The 22,034-nt window shown below is 44.9% G+C and overlaps 2 protein-coding genes and 2 long non-coding RNA genes across 6 annotated transcripts in view; 2 read left to right on the top strand and 2 right to left on the bottom strand.

Annotated features, from left to right (window-relative positions):
* LOC126544466 (tectonic-like complex member MKS1) overlaps window positions 1–22,034 on the bottom strand; it is a gene marked incomplete at its 5' end in the record, with an annotated part of 32,342 nt that overhangs the window by 2,269 nt on the left and 8,039 nt on the right. Inside the window, 2 exons of the mRNA XM_050191798.3 lie at window positions 450–500; window positions 18,833–18,918. Of these exons, the coding sequence (XP_050047755.3) occupies window positions 450–500; window positions 18,833–18,918 (137 nt within the window). The remainder of the gene's footprint in view (window positions 1–449; window positions 501–18,832; window positions 18,919–22,034) is intronic.
* On the top strand, window positions 1,798–7,283 carry LOC126544457 (uncharacterized). 3 transcript variants are annotated; one of them, XM_055061453.2, is made up of 4 exons: window positions 1,798–2,078; window positions 3,660–3,845; window positions 5,271–5,356; window positions 6,621–7,283. In XM_055061453.2, the coding sequence occupies exons 1-4, from the start codon at window positions 1,820–1,822 to the stop codon at window positions 6,708–6,710; spliced, it is 621 nt and encodes a 206-aa protein (XP_054917428.1). In that variant the 5' UTR covers window positions 1,798–1,819; the 3' UTR covers window positions 6,711–7,283. The 3 variants fall into 3 exon arrangements, 2 of the variants coding, with proteins under 2 accessions (XP_054917428.1, XP_054917431.1); XM_055061456.1 differs by lacking the exon at window positions 5,271–5,356 and having other exon boundaries at window positions 1,799–2,078; XR_008608505.2 differs by lacking the exons at window positions 1,798–2,078; window positions 5,271–5,356; window positions 6,621–7,283 and adding an exon at window positions 2,091–2,438 and having other exon boundaries at window positions 3,660–5,254.
* On the top strand, window positions 7,688–12,024 carry LOC129380465 (uncharacterized). Its single transcript, XR_008608508.2, has 2 exons — window positions 7,688–7,881; window positions 8,910–12,024. It is a non-coding gene; the product is annotated as an uncharacterized lncRNA (long non-coding RNA).
* Window positions 12,353–17,621, bottom strand: LOC126544486 (uncharacterized). The gene is made up of 3 exons (XR_008608509.2): window positions 17,150–17,621; window positions 16,914–17,083; window positions 12,353–12,515 (listed from the first exon to the last, which is right to left on the bottom strand). It is a non-coding gene; the product is annotated as an uncharacterized lncRNA (long non-coding RNA).

The raw sequence follows: 22,034 nt of genomic DNA, 5'->3' as shown, positions 1-22,034 counted from the left end.
CCATTCGTGACCTGTAAGTACTGGTGCACAGCATTAGGGAAAGGAAAGGCACGCAAAATAGATGACACTTCTTGCTGTGGGACAAAGACATGCCCCAATGCTTGCAGTCCGTTTTTACAGTGTCGGCAAGGAGCTCGCAACCATTGTTTGCTCTAACCCTCCCCATACACCCATCATTGCCCTGCTGACTTTGCCCTTAGCTATCAAGAATTTTTTTATGGGCAGTCCAACTGCCTGCACCATGGTCTTGCACTTTCTCACGACTGCCTGTATACTTTCGGCAAACAATATCTTCGAGTTTTTCTTACTTTCAATAAAGGGCAAGCCTGTAAGAAGGCAAAGCAGTCTATAATCAGCCTATAGACAATTTATAGGCTATCTAAAGCTCTCAATTTCTCTCAAAAGGAAAGACGAGGTGTTGGTGAAATGAGCAGCGCTGAAGCACTTACCCAATCGACCCCAGAACTCGTCGTGCTATCTCCGTCTCCCTGGCTTTGAACCTAAATGCACAGGTAGAGAAAATGAAACAGCATTCTTTTTTCTCACACCTTCCTCCTAGCCAAACTCAAGACAGCTCTTTAATTGTCAATTTAAGTCATCTGTTATTGCCGACAGGTCTCTCACAAACCTGAAGAACTACTTCCTTGTACTTTGTTATAGCGCAGGCACAATGACAGGGACAGAGGGAGGTGCATTAGACAAACACTCAGCATGATAAAAGCGTATTTCTTCACCTGAACAAATACGTGCAGGATTAACATCACATGGCTGTTCCTTGTGTTCGCTTTTCATCCTCTATTGCCGCATTTTCAGGTGGCATTTGAAATATACTATGCATTCATTTTTTGTCATTAGTGACAATGCAGTTGTATGTCCCACTCAAAGTACCAATCTTCTGAAAAATTCGGTGGGAGCAAAATGGTTCCATGGTTGACATGCAGTGTTGCCTGTATCTAGGTTTACCATACGCCAAATTTTGTTACCTTATCATTTATGGTATAATGATGAAGAGGTTGAATGGTGTTGTCCATGGGGGTGGACACTCTGTCTGATGAGGTTAATAGCATTTCACACTGGCATCTTGTTGCAACGGCCAAAAATTAAGCTGGCACATCTAAGTATCAGCACGACTGATCGATGAAAATCTTGTGTGTTTTTAATCGAGCTGCCGTGGTAGCAGTTACAAAAGCGGGAGGGCGGCAGTGCAAGCGTTCTTTAACATCATTCGAATTTTCCATTTTGTGTGCAAAATGCTGTTATGAATTAACCTGCAGCGATTACCTTCACGTTTGCATGCAAGTGCTCAAAATTGCCACCTCTCGGTACAGCCTTTTAAAAAGCGCTTCACCAGGCGCCATCGGAAATGTTGTTTACACGCTGAAAGTTGTAAAGCAATGTCCTGAGAGCGTTCTGTAGCAAGAGTTTATTTAAGAGGGTTTGGTAACAGCAGAGATGGAAGCAATTTAAGTGTAGCTATAGGATGGCTATTGACATTCCTTCTCTGCATTCTCCAAAATCCCAGGTCATGTTTACTTCTTTAAAAAACGAGCCCCGCCTCCTTTTCTCTCTTTCCCTTTCATTCGCGGCGCAGTTCCGTTGGCGGTTTCGCGACATGCGTTTCCCCGCAGGCCGGCTGAGGCCGGTGAACAATAGAAGGCAGCATCCACGTGACCCTGCATTCCCGGATGTTGGTTCCCTAAGTTGGTTTCCAACTGTCCCTATGGGGCCACTGAATACCTAGTGTGTCACGTGATTGGAGAGGTTTCTTCCCTGTATTGCTGCCGGATTATACAACAACCCTAGTGCGTGCAATGTCGGAATGGCGCACGTCTGTGATCGAGCTGCTATCGGCGATGACGATCGTCGCTGCGAATTTTGCAGCAAACTATTCATACTGAGGAAGAACATGCTGCAACACATCAGGAGCGTTCACAAGATGGCCGTGAATGTCAAGAAATTGATGAAATGCGACGTATGTGGCACTTCCCTGCCTACAATGGAGAAGTATTCGGTGCACCAGATCGCTGCGCACAACTTCGAGGCTGACTACGTGCACCTGGTGGTCCGGAACAATAAGGGTGAGGAACAGTTTTATTAAGTTTATTCTCAGTCATCGTGAGCAAATGACGTTTAAACGCAATATTATATCTCGGACTTTTTTTAATTTCTTGTTGTGCAGTGTGCCTCCAAAAAGGCAGTTGTTTATGCGTTGCGGGCATTTGTTTACTCTTTCTCCATCTGTTTCGCGAAGAGCAGCTTTTGCGCAGGTGCCTAATTTATTTCCTTGGGGTATTTTGAAGTTTGTATCCTCGTTAAATATAGTTTGTTTGATTATCCATCTATAGTATAGTCATGTGTGCGCGCTCCCAGCGATGCGCTACATGACATACGTTTGGCATTGTCTGCTTTCCTGCACAGCAAGTGGAGTGAAATTTGACGTTTGTACATCTTATTTTTTTTAAGCGACAGGAGTAAGCTTTTCTGCGTTCTGACGTTGCTCTGTGCCACATGCGTGCGTGGCCTAGTCTTCGCCTCAGTGCACGTTGCAATGCGGCAGAGACGCAGAACCGGGACCATACATGAATTTGCGGATGTCGCTGGGATGGCTTCCCAGCGTATTGTGGGCAAACTCTTTAGCAGTACATTTCATAGAATAGAGCGAAATGTGACGCTCGCGCAACACCCCCCCCCCCCCCCTTTTTTTTTTTACTTAAACGAGAGGAGAGATTTCCTCTGCGTTCTGACGTTGCGCTGCGCTACTTGCGTGCGTGGTGTAGTCTCCGCCTCAGTTCAGGCCGCAATAGGTCCGAATGCAGGCCGACGTAGGTCCAGGACCACACTTGCAATTGCGGCTGTCAGCGGCTTGGTCTCCCGGCATACTTTGGGAAAATTCTTTAGTAGTACCACAGTCCTTCAATTGAAGGACTCTGGTTGTAGATTTCATAAAGTAGAGCGAAATTTGACGCACGCGCAATCCTTTTTTCTTTAAGAAGAGTGTGTTAGGAGGCTACTTGGTAAGACATCTTTTTGTGAACTTAAACTGCGCTTGAGAAAAGACACCAACGTAGAAGAAGACAGGACGAACGCAGACTAGCAACTGGTTTATTGAAATCACACATAATGCTGCCTCTTCGAACCAGGCGCATGCCCAAGCCAGATCATAACCGCGTGACGATGGAACACTCCCTCGCCAAGCCCCTATCTACAGTAAAAAATCAAGTTCTTCTTGAAAAGAAAGAGCTTTTCAAGAAGAAACTGAGAGAAGGGATTCACACTGTTCTGGGGCGTAGCTTGCACCATGTGCTCTCAGTTCGTCTTTGTCTTATCGTAACAGCATTGCTATGAATGTACAGTCTGATTCAATATTGAGGAAGGAGTGAGCATAGATCATGCTTAAGTTTCATATTTGTTTCTTATTAAAACAAAACTAATATGATAAATTTTTTGAAGTTATGGCGCATTGCATTTGAAATTCAATTTTAACATAAATTTGAGCAATATCAAGGGTGACCTCATGACACAGTCGAGTTGAAGGTGAGGGAGTAAAATAAATGCTACATTAGCCCGTGTCCAAAGCCTTCAGAGTGATTATTTTTGTTTGCATCTCTCTCCCAATAGTACTTGTCACTATCTAATGCTATTTTGTGCTTTTATTACAGAATTTCATGAATGGAAAGCAGAAGAAGAGGGTAGCCAAAACTGCTGGTTCATTTTGCCCAGGGACCCCAAAAAGCTGGCCAGTGGAGAAACAAGGATCCACTATTACTGTAATAGATCAGGCGAGGCAAGGAAAAAGGAAGGTCATAGTGACCGTCGGGAGAAAAGTCAGGGGAGCTGTAGGTCTGGTAAGATATGTCTTTCATTTATTACCGTCACAATTACCGTCCGACACCTGAAGGCACCACCATAAAAGTCAGGTATCAAAGAAACCATTACGGTCATAAACCAGAAATTCAGCACTTGAGAATGAGTGACAAGGAAAAGGCCAGCGTAGCAGAGAACCTAGAAAGGGGTGTGCCCATGAAAACCATTCTAAAGCGAGTAAGAACATCTGTGGCATCCAAGCTGAGGCCCGTGCACTTGGCAGAGTGCTCAACCCTGCATAACATCAAACAGCAGTTTAACATTGCTGCTCCTGAACATTGTCACACTAATGACGCTATCAGTGTAGACATGTGGGTGCTTGTGATGAAAGAAAAAGGTGAAACACTTGTCCGCCTGTACAAGGCACAAGGTGCAGTGGACCCAAGTGGTACATTTCCTTCAGCAGACTTTGCTCTTGTTCTGATGACAGAGTCTCAGAAGGAGCTACTAGAAAAATTGGGCTCTGCAGGTACTGTATGTCTTGACTCCACACATGGAACTACAGAGTACCAGTTTGAGCTGACCACTCTTCTGGTGCTAGATAAAATAGGATCAGGTGTAGCTATAGCTTATTTCATCTGCAACCGGATGAAAGAGCAAACTTTGACAGCATTCTTCAAATATCTGGAGTCGGCCATGGCCAAAAAAGTGGCTGCTAAGACATTGATATCTGATGATGCGTCGCAATTCTACAAAGCATGGTCCATGGTCGTGGGTGCCGCAAAACAGAAACTACTCAGTGCCTGGCATGTGGATAACAATTGGCATAAGAAGATACTCGAGTGTGTAGAGAAACAGCTAAGGCCACATGTTTACCATAGTGTGTGGCTACTATTAAGAGTTCCTCGCGGAAAAGGCATTTGAAGATTATTTTAAGCAATTCCTTTCTAGTGAGGAAGAAAAACTGAGGGACTTCCTGAAGTACTTCAATGACCACTATGCAGTTAGGCCGCAAGAGTGGGCCTATTGCTTTAGGACTAGAGCAGCTGTCAACACTAACATGCACCTTGAGAGCAAGCGCAGGACGTTAAAGCATACTATGCTGGAGAGAAAACAGAATAAGCATGGTGACAAACTTATTTCTGCCCTCATGGACTTGACAAATCATTTTTTAATGAAAAGGGCTATCCAGATGATGAAAGGGGCAAAGGGTAAGAAGCTGAGCAGAATTCAGAACCACAGGTCTGGCAGTGAAATGGCAGCTTGTGCCAAATTAAATGAAGATGGCTGTGCCAAATTAAATGAAGATGGCATATAGACTGTGCCATCTCAGTCTATTAAAGGGCTCTCATATAAAATGTCAAAAGTGGGAGATGGTGCTTGCTGTCCTTTGAGGTGTAAGGAATGTGCACTGTGTGTGCATACTTACATGTGCACTTGCTGTGACCATCTTATACACTTTACAGTGTGCAAGCACATTCACTGTGTGGTCATCGCTAATCCAACTAGCAGCAACAAGGCCCATGAGAGCTCACCCGAAGAAGCATGTGAGGCAAGTCGGGCATTGCACATTGTACAGAGTATAACAAAGCTGGAAGCAGCCAAAGCAGTGTAAAGCTCAGCACTCTTAAGAGCAAAAATGGACTCGGTCAGACAGGCAATATCAGATGGTGAAGTCTCTGAGGGTGTGGCTGAGAAGGCAAACAATTTGTTTGAGCCAGTTTTCATGCTTGTTGAAAGTGAAAGTGACCCAAAAAGAAAGATGCCAGACCATTCAAATGAACCAGCCAACAAAAAAGTTGTGCACCTGTTAAGATTTCACTCTACAAAAAACCCTAGATTGTCGCAGCCATCATCTAGCCTTTCAAGGCCCACTGAAGCTCAAAAGGAAGTCCTTAAATAACAGCTTAGGGACAGCAACATAGAAACAAGAGATAACCATGTCAGCAGGGCACGATTACTGGTAACAAGCCTCCAGTGCAGTTAGGAAGAGAGAAGTGGTGCAGTAGTGCTGTGCTGTCATGCCTGTCAAGACTATGCAGAAAGCTTTAGGCCACTCTACATATCAGATCAGTTTTATATTGCATCCCTTATGGTGCATCTCTTACTTGAGTAGGCATAATAACAATTGGCAATGCTTCCTTACACATTTAATATTTTTCTTTTTTTCTTTTGGAAGAGTAGCCTTCGAAGAATAATCTACAACAGTGCTCCTACCTTCTCTTTCACTGTCTCCCCATTTCTTTTCTACACTTCAACTTCATTCTACGCACTTTCTTATTCTCCTCTTCATCCTACATTGAGGGTGTGGGAAAGTGAGCTAAGCGTGCATAAAGATTGCTGTGCCGAACTTAATTGCGGCACTGACGAAAACAAATCTTTGTCAAAAGGTTCACTCCAGCTACATTCCCCCTCCAAACACTGTTTATCACTTCAAGCCTTCATATTCCTGTGAGCTTTTGTCTTGTTTAACAGTTGTAACAGTCATACTATTTATTACTATCAATAGCCAGCATACATTTAGCACTGCAAAGGGCTGTTTAGAAGATGTGCGAGTTTCTACTTCCCTTATGATAAATACTCCAGACATTCAGTCTTTATTTTATGAAAATCTTTCAAACATTGCCAGTGATGACCACCATATAGGTTAATGTCGGCATGGGACTGAGGCTTTCCCGCAAAAAGAACAGTTATGTTGTACTCATATCATGTGACTGGCAGTTTCTGCTGTAATTTTTGCACTTGTCAACTGCACTGTGAAGAGTTCATTTCTGTGAATATGTGCTGGCCTGATTCTTCTTGTTCACGCATTTCAGATCTTGTGCTATGAGATGAGGAGGTGTAAAATAAAAACACCGTGTAGATTTCACAATGCCTTTAAGAAACCACGCAAAGCTTGGAGATGAAGCATTACATGCACCTTGAACCAAGTGTCTGGACACAGCGAGTGAAAGTTGTTTTATCATGAGCGAGGTTGTCGGTGTTACTTGTAACTACCTTTAAATAAAGGTTTGTTTCAAAACAGTGGCTCAACTCTGTGTTTCCCCCGGTAAAAAACACAACCATTGGGATTTTCATGAGCGAGGGTGTCGGTGTTACTTGTAACTACCTTTAAATAAAAGTTTGTTTCAAAACAGTGGCTCAACTCTGTGTTCCCCCGGTAAAAAACAAAACCATTGGGATTTACAATTCGCTTTTTAAACATAATTGAACAATATGAATAAAAAAAACTTGATGAATCAAGATATAAGCTTGCCATACCATGGAAACACTTGAAACTCCTTTTGAGAAGCTTACTCATACACGAACACACTATAGCAATTATTTTCAATCGTATACCCACAATTTGCCGTGTCACCACGTCAAGTTTCAAGGCAGATTTTTTTTAGACTCCAGGAAGCTATATGCCTAATTCTATCCATTGTTTACTGCATTGCATTTGATTTTCTATAACAAATAAAATTGAATTCTCCATTGATTGCGCCGACGCTCACGTTATAATTATATGCTATTATTATTGACTAGTCATATATTTTCTTGGCGGGTGGGGGCTGCACTGGTGGCGTTCTACGAATTTGCGCCGCGTGTTTGTGCGGGTAAGCTTAAGTGCAGAATTTTTTTTGCGCGTTATGAAAACGATGCACTGCAGGTATTTTAATGCAACAAGCTGTATGAAATATCGGTCTAGGGGTTGGAAACGTCGTTATAGAGAATCCCGACGATTTTTCTTTTGCGTGTGTGTATTTGGAGTTGATTCACAGTTTTATTTGTTTATTTTGGCTACATTGCGCTTCCATAGAATAAAGAAACGCGCTTCCACGCGCTTGCCGACTCGATCGCAAGGGGACAGCCTGATCAACATCAATATCAGCAGCAATGGCGGATTTGCGCTTGCCATGGCGTTTGCAAGGTTTTCAATAGTTTTCGACTATTAAGTGATGCTTTTGCTATTTTAACGTGTGGAGGTTCATTGTACGTCTGTTTTTTCAAGTTTGGCATGTGTTTTAACACATGTGAAGGTGTAGTCTTTTCTTCTTCAGCGGATATTTGTACAAGACCCCGTTCACCGTCTATCAGGTAAGATGTGTACGTATGCTACACGCAATCGTAGTGCTTCACTAAGCCACAGTGCACTACAAAGTTAAGCATGAGCGGTACACAAAATTTACAAGTTCTTAGTATTGCCAAGAACAACCATTGCTTGGTGAAGTTCTCACAGGCGTTGTAGAAGTTGTTGGGCGCGGCAGTGCTGAACGTAGCGTTAGCGGCTTAAATCGTGTTTTTTACTAGTAACAACGTGTCACTATTTCATATTATTGGCGGCGTCTCCAGGACACCAAATCGGTAACGGGGACACCAGAGCTAGAACGCGGACTGGTCCATGGGTTGGGGCTCGCCGAGGCCTGCGCGTGCTAGTAGTATATCTTGATGTCTGTAGGCTGTGTGTAAGTCGTACTTTCCGAATTTTCTGACGCATTTTAAGATCAGCTGTCCGCTTTCGCGGACAAGGCTGGAGTCAGGGTGGTCCGTGAGTTTGGGCAACATAACCTGCTTCCAGTTTGGGACCGCCCTGCTTCCAGTTTTGATCCCTCCGCTGCCCCTTGGGTACCCTGCCGCCTCCTTGATTATAATCTAATGCTCTCCTGAGGCCTCTGTTTGCCGGTTACATGTGCCCTCCTGGAGCACTACTTGTAAATGAATCCGATCTATCGTCGCAACGAAAAAAGCGCCCCGCGACTTCTACAACACCAGTCAGAACCTTGCCCATTGGTTTACATATGTGTGGCCGCAAATATCTGAAACTTAATGCCAGTTCAACAGGTTTGTTGGCAAGGGTGTCAGGTCGTTGCTTTGTGTTGAATCGGCCTTTTCTCAATTCTTAAGAATTTAATTGGAATGCACCTGACCAGTGCTGCTTTGTGGTGCTTGCCACCAGTCCCTTGGACAGGGAAGACATATGAGAATCCCTGTGCATACACTTTATATGCAGTGGTGTGACCGCTTCCTTTGGGAAACTACCACGTTAGCGATATTGTGAGCGCAATGTGACTTTCCTTCATCTTCCTCATCCGTACGTAGTGTGTGTCGCTTCTTCCTCGCCATAGCTCTAGCTCGGCAAGAATAAAGCGGTTCCTTAGAAGTGGTGGAGGTGCTGGGGTTCTGCATACCAAGGACGTATAAGGTAACAGTGTTTGTGCCTTTAATATGTCTCATTCGATCATTTTGAGACGTGGTGGTGTTCATGCGTTAGCACAGTGCAAGGACATCCACAATGTAAGAGGTACATGATTCTCGAATTGTATACTCTCTCTGGGCTTTTCTCGCGACCTCAGCACAAGTAGTGGGAGCATCAAAAAACTGACAAAGCTAGTGCATGAATGTTGCCCAGTGTTGGTGTTCCTTGGTGTTGAAATTATCCTTCCTTTCTCTAAATCCAAGGGCGAGATCTTGCATTCTGAATGTTTGCTTGCGCTCTCATTATTCGCTTTCACCGTGCTTTCGTCAGCGGTCGTCTGCTTGGTGAAGCGGGAGCGCCTATTGAACGCTGCCTACTCACTGATGTAGAAGGTGAAGCAAACAGTCAGAAAGCTAGAAGCTTGCGCAATCTCATCCCAGGTTTTTAATCCAGTTTGACATTGAAGCATCCTGGTAGTATTAAAGTACTTTAGAAAGAGGTTCCAGAAGCATTGCCAAGTTTGCCACTTGGTGAAATTTGTAGTTTGGAAACAATTTAGGCTCTTAGCAAGATTAGTAGTGAACAGAGGTTTTCACATGGCGATTGGTGTTGTCCAAATGCATGAAGAGGTCACAGTACGAGTACTTAAGCTGATAGTGTCGGGTAACCATAAGCACCAGCAGGGGCCCCGTAACAGTGTCCCCTTTAACTTCAGATATGCTTCACTGCATGATGCTAAATATGCTTCGCCGCATAACACGACTCTGCTGCAGTGAAGGTGACTTAAACCGACAACAGCCGAGAAGGTGCAAACAGCACTGCGCTGCCTGGTTCTTGCTGTTGGCCTTTTCTTCTTTTCACAGTGTCCTTACTGTAAGTGCACTCCAGAGTTACAATGCAGGAATATGCATGTGTGCATAAGCTTTCATTCAAGAGTAACTCATGATCATAAGTTACGTCATCATGGTTTCGTACCATGTCACGGCATCATAAGTGAGACATAATAAAGAAGCCCTCAAAGTCTGCGGGAGAGGCTAATCTTTTGTGCGAGATTGTGCTATCCTTGCTGCACGCAGTGCAATATTATATGACTCTCATGTCTATGGTGGCATTGTCGATTATGAATGTTTCCTTACTGCGTTAAAAAAATGTGTAGTGCATCTTTCAGATAATAATGGCATTATAGCTTCAGAGTTGTTCAAGTTTGGGGTACTTGTTCACTAAAAGTACATTATCAGAAAAGCTTTAGAATGTCTAGGTCATAATTGCATTTGAAGAACTAAGTCTTCCTACACATAGCAATTGGTAGCTTACTGTGTAATGTTGAAGGTGGTTTTTATTCATAGGCCCTACGCAGAGAGCAGCAACACAATGCCTGGCATGTGACCAGGGTTCGTCACAGTGTTTGCATTTCCAGTGCTCGTAACTGATTCCAAGCATAAATTTGCTTTATGAATTCTTTGTAGACAGAAGGTGCTTGAATATTGGTTGCATGAAATGCTCCAATGCACACTGTATATGTACAGGGTGTCTTTTATTACCATACAGATTTTCTTGTTTTAAAGTTATGAGCGCAGCAAATGTGGCATTCTTGCAGAGGAATTCCTCTATTTTGGAACTCCACAAATTTGGAGGCAGTCACATTTTATAGCACTCTCATTTCTTACAAATCTTGAAAGTTGCACCTAATTCAAGATATTCATCATTGAATTTCACTGGTAAATCAAGGCAATATTGGTACCGAGTGTGCTGGGAGCGCAGAAAAGAAGGTCCCGCTACCTCATCAGATGGAAACACCCCCGACAACAGGCTCGAGAAAGTCTGAAACAACATCTTGGCCAGTCATTGTAGCAGCTGATACGACACACTTTGCCTGGCAAGCATGTGCATCAGTGTGCCGTGTCAGGCTATCATTTAAGCTTTGTCCCACACTTCTTGACAGGGCACTGCCGCCTGATGTGGAGCAGGATGCACCAAGTTTTGATTGTACTCAATTGAACGCCATAATGAATATTTCAAAATAAGTGCAATTTTCGAGATTTCGAAAAAGAAAGGGTGTGCGTTCACATGTTACTTCCTCCAAATATGCCATTTAGAAGGTTGCCGCCAAGTTACTAATAAAAAAGTGACTGAATTTTTCAAAATTAATTTTCTGAAACTCGCATTAGCAGCAAAGTGTGTCCTCGTCACCCAGAAACTCCTTTGCAAGAACGACAGGCTCTCTGTGCTCAAAACTTTTTGCTAAATAGCTGCATGGTTAAAAAAAAAAAAAACTAGATATGCATAATTGTTAATGTATGAAAATCGTACACTATCACTTTTCAAAATTTTTGTCCTATGCAACACCAGAAAAATTGGAAATAGAAGCTTCAGGTGACCTATCTGATGTGGAAGTTGCATGGCCATATTATTGTTTAAATTTTTCGCTATTACCTTTTACTGTGATGTCGCCACTGCAGCAGCTCGATGGCTGTGGCTTTTCATTCCAGGTCACAAAGCTGCACCCAGGTAGAGGCAGAATCCAAAAATGCTTGTGTACTTAAGTATAGCTGCACATTACAGAATCCGAGGCCCTCAAGATTTATCCGTAGCCCTCGAGTTCCATATTTTTTATTGGGATTGAAGAGTAACGTTTGTGCTGTATCCCTCTATTTCAGACTAAATAATGTGCATGCAAAATTATATCTTCATTACTTTACACCATTGCACCAATATCTGTTGTGCGTTGATTTTCTGATGTCCTTGCATTTGCTATAGCAAGGATTTTTAAAAATCAGCCACAAAAGAAAAAAAATGGTCAAGGAACGAAGTGGTGTGTAGCAGCTCCCTTTTTTTTTAATCGGCGGCAAGTTTTGCACTCGTGTGTTAGCAACACTGTTTCGCCAGTTGTGTACTTCAAAAGAAGTGTTACCTTTCTGCTTTGGAACTTAGTGGTTTTGTTCTGCCAGCTGCTTGACCAACACAAGCAAAATGTACTTTGGATATTCCACAAATTCATTCTGTATGCATTTGGTACAATAAAATTTGTTTCAAGAATGGACAAATGCAGTGATGGTTAATTGAAAACTGCAACATGCCGAGTTTCATGCTTCATTAATTTTCTCAGCCCCAAAGAAAGCATGCGAGGTTTGAAAATGTATCATGTGACATTAGTGCACTCGGTCTAGAGAACTGATTAATGCTGCATGGTGGCCATGACCATCCCTCATGAATTGGCATTCCCTGCCTAAACCACCTCACCAAGACAGCTTGTTAACAGCAAGAAAGCTGACGGGGCTTCCAAGAATTTCTATGCACTATTACGATCGCCCTACTGGAATTGCTCCATTGCTTTGCTGACAATTGTCTTGACAAAAGTGGAAGCCGAATCAGTTGAGGTCGATCAGTTTTATTTACATACAACCTATTATAAAGTGGACCTTTCTTCTCTTCAACTGTTCCCACAGCTGCTGCTGCCATCTTGCACGCCACATCGAGGAGGAGGGCAATGTACATGGCAGGTGCACGGGAGGATTTTCCAAGGAACTCTGGAAAGCTGTAATCAGATTGTGGGCAAAGTTAAAAACTTAAATACAAAAAGGGTGTAGAGTATTGTAACCTTGTACATGTTGATCACACCACACGTTTCAGCTACAGCTATAAGTGCCTTGTCTCATCAACCAAGCTACAGTTCTTGCAATGTTACACTTTGTGATACTCAGTATGAATTGATAAGACTAGCTGCTATTCTAGTGGTTGTGTAGGCCACAAGGGAACAGTGCCTGGCCTTTGTGCTTGTATGTGTCAATTTCTCTCTTTCAGTCTCGCCCAAGCCACACCAAAATGTTATCCACAAGTGTCGTGCCAAAATGGCCTGGCGACATTTCGTATTAAGCCATTTGACCCATTTATTGCACTGATGCACACAGTGCAACCAAATGAAGGAAATGACATCGCCTAGGTGATTATTAAATTACCCTTCTAAAATACCACAAGAGGAATTTTGCTGTGGCAAGAGCCTTAGCAAAACCATAAGAGACACAAAAATGAAGGAAAAGCGCCACCTTCAAGTTCCCGCACCGACTCACCATGAGAAGCACGAATTTTGGCAGTGTCTGCTTGAGCTTAGTTATTTGGAGATACATGCAGTTGAATGCTTTTACAAGCATTGAGATGCCCCACTATGCTAGCTTGCCTTTTATGGCTATAGAAAGTTGTATACTGCCACAAGTCTGCCTATTCTTCCGATTGGAATCTATATTGAAGCTGCTTTGAGCAACGGGCGGTATTCTATTTCAGCGCTAATGATACATTGGCAGTAGTGTGCCTGGAAGGAATAAACAAAAGCATTGCAGAAGCTGCAGCACTTTGTGCTCGCTGAATGATCATACGAGAAGGTAAAGATGCCATCAGAAAGCATCCTTCGTATAGAGTCTCTTTAAAAGAAAAATACTACATCTAGACATGGTGACAGTTGTGGTGGCAAACTAAAAATATTATAATGATAGTTCAAGGTGTGGTATGGCATGTTTATGCTATTTCTGAAAAAATAAACACTGCAAGTGTGTCCATGCCAACAATTGAGACAGGATGTGCAGATGCAAAGCTGCAATACAGCACCACGGCGTCAAAAGGACAGTATGCAAGTGGTGGTCCAGCATCAAAACTTCAATGTCCCTACACTACAACACTGGGAGGCCATGCTGCATGACAGAAGCCTGTGTGGCCAGCAGGCACTGCTCTGTCGGGCACAGGACGTGGCAGCAACTATTTCTCCTAAGGATTCAATAAACGGATTTCTCTACCTCACCCGCCATGCGATGCGCCGTGTGAGGGAATGACAGTGCCACTACTCTCACAGGATATGGATGGTGCACAACACCACCTTGAGCATCGGAGCGCACGTCTGCCTATGAGCTCTGTGTACTATGAACACAAGTGGTGCATGCAAGGTAACATTTAACATATCACTGCCAAATGCCATCAATGAACACAAGCAGCAAAGAAAGCTGCTTACATAATTTTCACAGTGTGTCGGATCTGCATATTTTTTACATCCTGTCTGCATGCCGCATTGTTCATTTGTTCGTCACTGCTAAAAAGTGCATAGTTGCATGGTACTTTTTTCGATTTTGTGCACTTTCTTTTGTCCTGAAAAAATAACCACAGCAGCTATCTTCATAAAAATAAAGCAGTTAGACGTTTCTCAATGAGCCGTAAGTATTAAAGTTGCTCAACAGGGTAGTCTACTGAATTGATTGTATTTGAGTACTGCAGGTCTAGTTGTTTCTTTGTGCCTCGGCACTAGTTAGCTGAAACACCCTGTATACTGGGCGGCTTGCCTGGCTGCCCGCACCGCCGAGGCGGAGCATCTAACGTTTTCGTGGCGCACTTGTCGCCGTCTCGTGGCACCGGTCGTCCATCCTTATCGCGCAGCACACGCCAGCGTCGTCTGGTGTTCTGATTGGCCGCCGCAAATCGGACAGCTCTGGCGGGCGGGAAAAGTGGTCCGCAAGCGATCGGGCTTGCCGCCTCGTTTAACGCCTACTTTTATCCCCTGGCCAAGAGCTTTGCTCGGTTTAGCCGCTCCGTCTTTGGTGTGAACGTGCCTTTAGAGTAAAAAATCAACAGCTTACGCTTCCACATTTTTTGCTTGGTAGCTGCATTCAATTTGCTTGCTCCTCGTCTTTTAGATGTCTAGGCTCCCCACATTTTAACGTGGCTGAATAGTGCACAAATCAGAAAGACGAGTTTCTGTGGCCTAGCCTTCTCACACTTGCAAGGATACCAGCCAAAGTTGACCTATTTTTCTTATGGGGTGCCCACTGATTATGAGGATGCTGACATCGAAGGATCTCAAATGGTTCTCTAGCATTTTGGTGACAGAATACAGTAATGCCGAGCTACAACGGACTTTATATCTGTCAGCACCAATGAACGCAGTAGTTAGTAGTCTCACTAAATTGAGTGTTCAGCCCAACAGCAGATGGACACCAGTGGTTTGAATCCCCATGTTGGCAAATTTAACTGGCTGAAATCAAGCATCTAAATGACACGCACTTAGTTCCATCCCTTCAATCTGTGAGCATAATGAAGATCAAAGGTCAGGTTATGTGGCTGCAGCACCTTCTGTTCATGCAGCATACCTTTACTTTTCTTTACCAAGACACTTAGCATGCACATACCTTGTGTGCAAGCCACATCTATTTACAACAGAAACAGCGCTTTCCAATCGTGAGCAAAAGTTTGGAGGTAAAATATGGTAGAATTTTTTGTCCAGCCAACGCATGCACGCTGAAATCCAAGTGGTACAGCCAATATGTGCCTGTTCAATCACTGCAATGCATTGAGACACTTCGAACAACGCACGGCTGTACCAGAAAAAGTTTAGATGTTTTTCACTAATGCAAGCTTTCGAGTAGCTCGAACGTAAAGTGGCCTGTGTGTTATTGCTATTCAGCCGGAGTGCAATAGGAGCCAGTCAAATTGGTAAAACATGAAGTCAATGTGCACACAAAGACTACGTGTACCCTTGCATGACTTTGTGCCACAGGTAGCTAACAGCTTCCAATTCACAGTCCTTGTAATATGCTTGTGGCCGCCATCTACAGTGATCTATTTGATTTAACGGGGATGTGTATGTTGGCTGAAAACAAGAAAATATGCTAGAAAATATACTAACACCGATGGATGCAATATGTCCTTTCCGGTAGTTTCGCAAGGGGGAAACTGTAATTCGAACTTCATGGCAGCGTGCACCGCACAGCTGCACCTCATTTTATATTCTCGCGCATGCATCAGTGTTGCCGCAGCTGTCTGTAGTGACACCCTCGCGTGCATTTCTTGTTCAAGCTTTGTTGAAGGGTTTGAAGAAATGAAGGCAGTACGGTGTTGCTCATTTCTCCTTTTAGTATCCTGCTGCTTGCGGAGCATAGTAGCGCCTGCAACTCAGTTCTCAATGCGACCTTTGAATAGTGTGTGCATCTTAACCCTTTCATAGACGCAAGCAGAGAACAGGCCGCTTTGTGTCCGAGACATTACTAGTGCTTTTTTTTATGAAGCATTTTTTACATAACGTAAAATCTCAAAGCTGACTACGATTCAGTAATAGCGAAAAGTGGGAATATTACGTCCCACTATACAGCCTCAAGGCCCGTTTCTACCTACTCGTGGTCACCTGTAATGTGATTAGAAGCAGCCAGAGTACCCAGTACATTATACATTGTTTGTGCATGTTTTCATTATACTTACTGAGCATGCTTTGTATGAGAATCCTCAATCAGGGCTTTCCAATATTGCAAGGGTTCTTAGAAAAAAGATGCTTCTTGAAAATTCTGGAGGGCTCATATGTAGCAGCTCGCATATGTAGGAATGCGATTTGTTCGCGATGCTAATAATTTGATCAACTGTTTTGGTAGCTGTGGGTACGAGAAATTTAGACACCTAACCGCACCAAAATTCAGCTATTATGAAAACGCGGAATTTCGATAAAAAAAGTCCATTTGCCGCTGTGGTGGTTTGAAGGAAGGCGACAGAATAAACATTGTAGAAAGGGAAGTAAACAATCTGCGCAATCACTCTATCGCGTTGTTTGACAAAGAAATGGACGAAAAAATGTGCTTAACGTGATTCAGAAACACATCTACACAGGAATGTTCAATGGTAGAAAATACACTTCACCGCTACATAATAGCGAAGTAGCCCTGAAAAGTGGGACCAATATTTTCCGACCGCCCAACAAAGGGTGAAATGCGCACAGTATGTACGGCAACACTTGCTTTATTCACCGCAGTAATGCCACCCTGTAATGGAGACACAACCACGACAAACGGTCCGCATTTCTTCCGCAGCGAGAAGCGAGAAAAAGTGAAACATTTTTTACCGAGTCAGAAATAAGCCAAGCGTGTTCCTGACGGTATGTAACGGCATGCCGCTGGAAAAAGGGGGTCCATACCTCGGGGGTTCAAATTCCGCAGACACGGCATGCGCTTCAGCGTAGCCGTCAATTTGCGGTTGAGCAAGCGACGTTTTTGCATTTTCTATTTCGCATCAGCATCTTCTAGGCAGCGAGGGAGCACCTTGAAAACCAGCACGACGGGGGCCGTCTCGTTGAACAATCAAGGCCTAAAATTTAAAAGAAAACAACTATTAGCGCTTATTGTTTCAAATTTGTGATTTCAGTAGACTTACCTTGATGTTGTCGCACATTTCTTGTGGATCCATGTTGCTTTCAAGGTCGTTAACGCCAACATAAAGAACGGCGAAATCGACACGCTCGAAGCGCATCGTGGAGACAGCTCACGCCAGCCGCAGTGCATTGTAGCTAGCAAAACTCAATGTGCAGGCTTTTATAGACTCAATTAGGCGCAGGCGCGACCTATTTAAGAATTTAACCTGACTCACCGACAATCGCGCCGCGCAAGGACGGCATGACTGAACACGATCCAGCGAGGCGTAACAAGACCACGCGAACCAACCTACGTGAACCGGCAATGGCCGCATGTGGCTGGCAGAAACCACAGGGATTTAGCAGCAGCACCTAGCAGCGTCTTTCCCTAGGCGTACAAGTACCTATCTGGGGGCAGGGAGTACGCCACTGGCACACGTCACATCCGGTTTGCCTCCAAACCGGGTACAGCCAGCCTGCGGGGATACGCTTCTGTTTCGCGAGCTGTGCGTTTCAGAGTAAATTACCACGTTAACATTGTTACCATTTATTCGCGCGCATGAGGCGGTGCACGTGACGTGGCAGGCAAGAAAGTATGTACTACTGAAGCAGTCTTGGCAAAGCTGCAGGCCTGGTAGTTGTCTCATTTTCTTATTAGCAACCTTTAAATAGCACCTAAGCAGACGACGCGTGTACCTGGTGGCTGGCGGATGTGACGTAAGTCCTAGCGCGTCGAAGGCGGCGCGTTTCGAGCCGTGCGAGCGGTAATTGGTTTCTTGTTTTTTGTTTTTTTTTCCTTTCCAGTTTCGCTATCGAAAACGTCCACTTGAGCCTTTCGTGACGCATCCACTCGTATCTCAAACGTAAACATTTGAACTGAGACTGCCCTATGCCTGCACTGTTTAAAAGTAGGCCTATCTTTCTTTCGTTCTTTTTATTTTTTTCCCTCCTTATTTTTTAAGCGCTGTTTTCGCTGGCTAAGAGCCTTGCGGCCCTGTGAAAAAAGGGGGCGCGAAAGCGCTATCGTTTGAGTTTCCAGTTGTTTGTGCTGTGTACCATCGTTTGGACGTACGACCATCGCATCGTTATTGTCCCGCCGAGCTAGTGTGTCTGCTATGCCCAAATCTAGCAGTTTAAAACACCCGAACGTGCCAACGCGGAATGTGCGAGGCGACTCTACGCGAAGCACGAACGCAGACGACGTTAAGTCCCCAGGAAGACAGAAAAAAGGTGCGTGAACATTTTTTTGCGGAATCTTGTACACGCCTGCAGCGACCTTTCCGTCTCCTCGAGTTTCCAGTTGTAGCTGCGCGAACGTTAATCTTTATTTATTGAGTAAATAATATCGCTATTTACTGCAGTACGTGGCGACTGCGGTGAACTCGATTACGAACCTATACCCGAGTGCATGTCGGATTGGGCCTTACGCAAGAAAAGTGGGCATGGCATTACGATATGCCACTTCCATATTTTATACTTTGAGTAAAAAAAGAGGCGACGATGGCCTGTCATTCTACAATACTGAAGCACTAACAAGTCGCAGCGGTTTCGCGTAACGATTTCTATTTCATTTTTCTTTCTGGACTTGCACCGAAATTGGAGATGCACATATAAGCGACCTTTCCCTTCCCCGTACACAATACATATATACGGACGATAGAGCCAAGGGACGTAACGCAACAATGTAAGGGAATAGGGTGTCTCACGTGGTCTGGCGGACGACATTCAGTAGCACCTTCACAGTTCCGCTGGATTCCGTGCACAGGGAGTACCTGGTGAGCCTCTTGCTCCGCTGTCGTCGAGAGAGGAAAATAATAAGGAGGAAAGGTAAGGAGAGGAGAAGAGGGAGGTGCGCAATCGGCGAACGAGAAATACCTTCGCACCGTCGCTTTTCCGCCCGCGTTTATACGCTCATCATTCAGCTCCTCGTTCGAGGAGCTGAGGCGGCAGTGCGAAGGAAAGAATAAAACCGAGGTTAAGGAAGTGCCTGCTCGGGCGAATCGTTGTCTCGTAATAAAGAGACTAAGCGAGAGAGAGAGAGAGAGAAACAGAACTGAAAAAATAAAAATAGAACCTGACTTGATAGCCCCTTGTGATGTACGCGCTTGCGCGCTGCTGGGAACAGACCGATCACGTAGAAGGAAACTGGGTATATTTGGGCCTCACGCAAGCTGCCTTTATCAAAACGTGCATGCGTTATACACGGACAGAGTTTTCTTCAAAGAGGTAAATAAGACAGGAAGATGCACCAAATTAAGGAGCGGCAACTATACCACGCTTGCGAACGTTGCGCCCTTTAGGGTCTCATTTTGTCCAACAACGTTCGATAATCGTCATCGTGTCGTGCGCGTGTATGTGTGCGAGTGATTGACGAGCTTTGTTGCCGTATTGAACAATGGAAAAGAGCACACTATACTCCAAAACGATCTTTCACACCTCTAAAACTCTGCCCTCTCGGCAACACCGTCCCTCAGTGTAGATCTAGGGTGCATATAAGGAGAATATAGTCTCCGACGGAGAGGTAAGAGGCGCGAAATGACATTCGCTGCGTTTTTACGAGAGCGAATCAGAATGTCCTTGCCCCTGTTATTTTTTTTATTAGCCAAAAATAAGGTGCATACAGGTAATTACAAATGTATGCACTATTCTACGTACCTTACCTTATTTTTTTCCACATAGTCCCCACTCCGGTGCAGATATTTCTCCCATGGCAGCACTAAATTCAAAGCACTAAAGTGAGCGACGCACGCGGCCTCCTCGAACGCTCATTGTCGTGCAAGGCTCCACGGCCTTTTGCGAACTCGTAATGTTAGAATCTGAGCGCTGACGCCCGTTGTTGCAAATGGGTCGCAAGCCCCAAGGGTAGCGTTGGCCTGGCGGCCTGGGGCACAACTGGAAGCATCCGAAGGTCCCGGCAAAGCATGAGTCGACTGGTAACAGAACAACTTGTTTATTCTAACATCGCAAAAGAGCGGGCGGTCAGGTCGACCGAAGTGGAGAGACGGGAGAGCACGTTACTCAACAGAAGAAATCGGAGCCTCTCTCGGCGTCCGGGAGCAGCTGCTCTTATACTTTCGCAGTTGAGGGCAAGAAGGAAGGCCTCGTGACGAGGCCACGTGACGGCGGGCACGGACACGCTGAGAGACATGTTGAGGCGAGTGTAGTGACGCATCCGCCAACCCGGCGCCGGTCAGGCCTCCTCGCTTCACACTTGGGGAGCTCCTCTCCCCGGCTGCCGCGCTTTGACAAGCGTGGGCACACACACACACACGCACACACGAAGACACGTGGCACTGAAACACGCCTGGACGCGCTTGGCGGGGAGGCTTTGCGGCAGCTCCGAACGGGCCAAAATGTCCGCCGCTTTGAACGAAGCCCCGGCGTCCGTTGCATCCGCGCCGGCTATACCGCGCGTCGTAGGCGAAACGTAACAGTAACAAGACCACCTGACACTTCTCAAAGCGAGGCACCTTTCCCCATACGCGGGCTTCATTGCACTGTGGATTTTGATGGGCGTTGGTCCCTTGCCCCGTAGAGAACGAATCACACTTCGTTGCTCGTATGCCGCGAAAATGGGAATATGGTCCCTAGAATATTCTAGGGACCATAGTGTGAAGCACAACCGCCATCTTCAACAATAGGGAGCCTACATGTCGCGCGCCTCCTCGTGTAGGCTCCCTATTCAACAAATAACAACAGCGCCGTGTCGCCCAGCTACCGGCAGATAAGGCCGGGCCGGTTCAAGAAAGGTCCACCGCTGGGAGTAGATGTGTTGACTTAGCATTTACAGCCGTAATTTGGCTAAAAAAAATAGGGGCAAAGACTTTCCGATTCGCCCTCGTGCATGAGCGCGCGCGCGCGCGCGCGTGTGTGTGTGTGTGTGTGTGTGTGTGTGTGTGTGTGTGTGTGTGTGTGTGTGCGCGTGTGTGTGTGTGTGTGTGAGTGAGTGAGTGAGTGAGTGAGTGAGTGCGCGTCCGTCCGTCCGTCCGTCTTCTGCTGCAACAGGTCGTGCCGACCATAGTGCGCTCGTGCCCCAACTAGAGTGAACGTAGTACATACGTCATCTTCCCTTTTCACTGTCGTCTTGCCCCTCCTTGAGTGCACCTCCTGACTCGCTAATCCTCACTGATCGTTCATACCTGCCTCGTGCACCGCATCGAGAACTCTATATGCAATATTAACCCAGGTGCGCGAAATAAACTTTGGGACAAGCATAGTTACTCGTTCAAAAAGGATGCGCTGTTCAAAAGCGTAACAACAAGAGACCGGTTAACGAAGAAAGACATAAGGTACGTGGCGCGCGAACATAAGGCGCACGTCATAACGGAAATGATATATACATATATATATATATATATATATATATATATATATATAGTTTGTGCAGTATGTGGTCTAGGTTCCCGCTTTTCGGTTATAGATATTATGTTGGAGTATCTTCCGCGTATATGCGTCTAGTGCTTTGACGTCCGGACGCGAATTCAGCCCAAAATGGCTGCAGAAACGGTCGAAACGCGATGTATTTGTGGCTCAGACACAGAAAGAGAAGAAAGAAAAGAGAGAAAGCAACTAAAACAATACCAAGCAGGATGTTTGTTCTCTTCGTTCATTCTTCATTTCACGTGGACTTCATTCAGCAAAATGCACCGGACACGCGCGTGGCCGTTCAATGCGGAACTATACTCGGCGATCGATTTTCATCGCCGGGCCGTAAGGCTTTCAAAGGGGCGCTGCTCCTCAATACTGTGTGCCTGTTTTATTTATTTATTTACTTATTTATTTTACTTATCGCCATCCGCTCTCCTCTATACATCTATATATATATATATATATATATATATATATATATATATATATATATTCCACCAGTGCACGTGCGTATACAGTGTGGTCCACTGTGACAGGGAA

Source organism: Dermacentor andersoni, chromosome 3 (assembly GCF_023375885.2).
Source record: "Dermacentor andersoni chromosome 3, qqDerAnde1_hic_scaffold, whole genome shotgun sequence".
Taxonomy (NCBI): domain Eukaryota; kingdom Metazoa; phylum Arthropoda; class Arachnida; order Ixodida; family Ixodidae; genus Dermacentor; species Dermacentor andersoni.
Note: the sequence above shows the minus strand (reverse complement) of the source record. Positions and strands in the feature narration are given on the sequence as shown.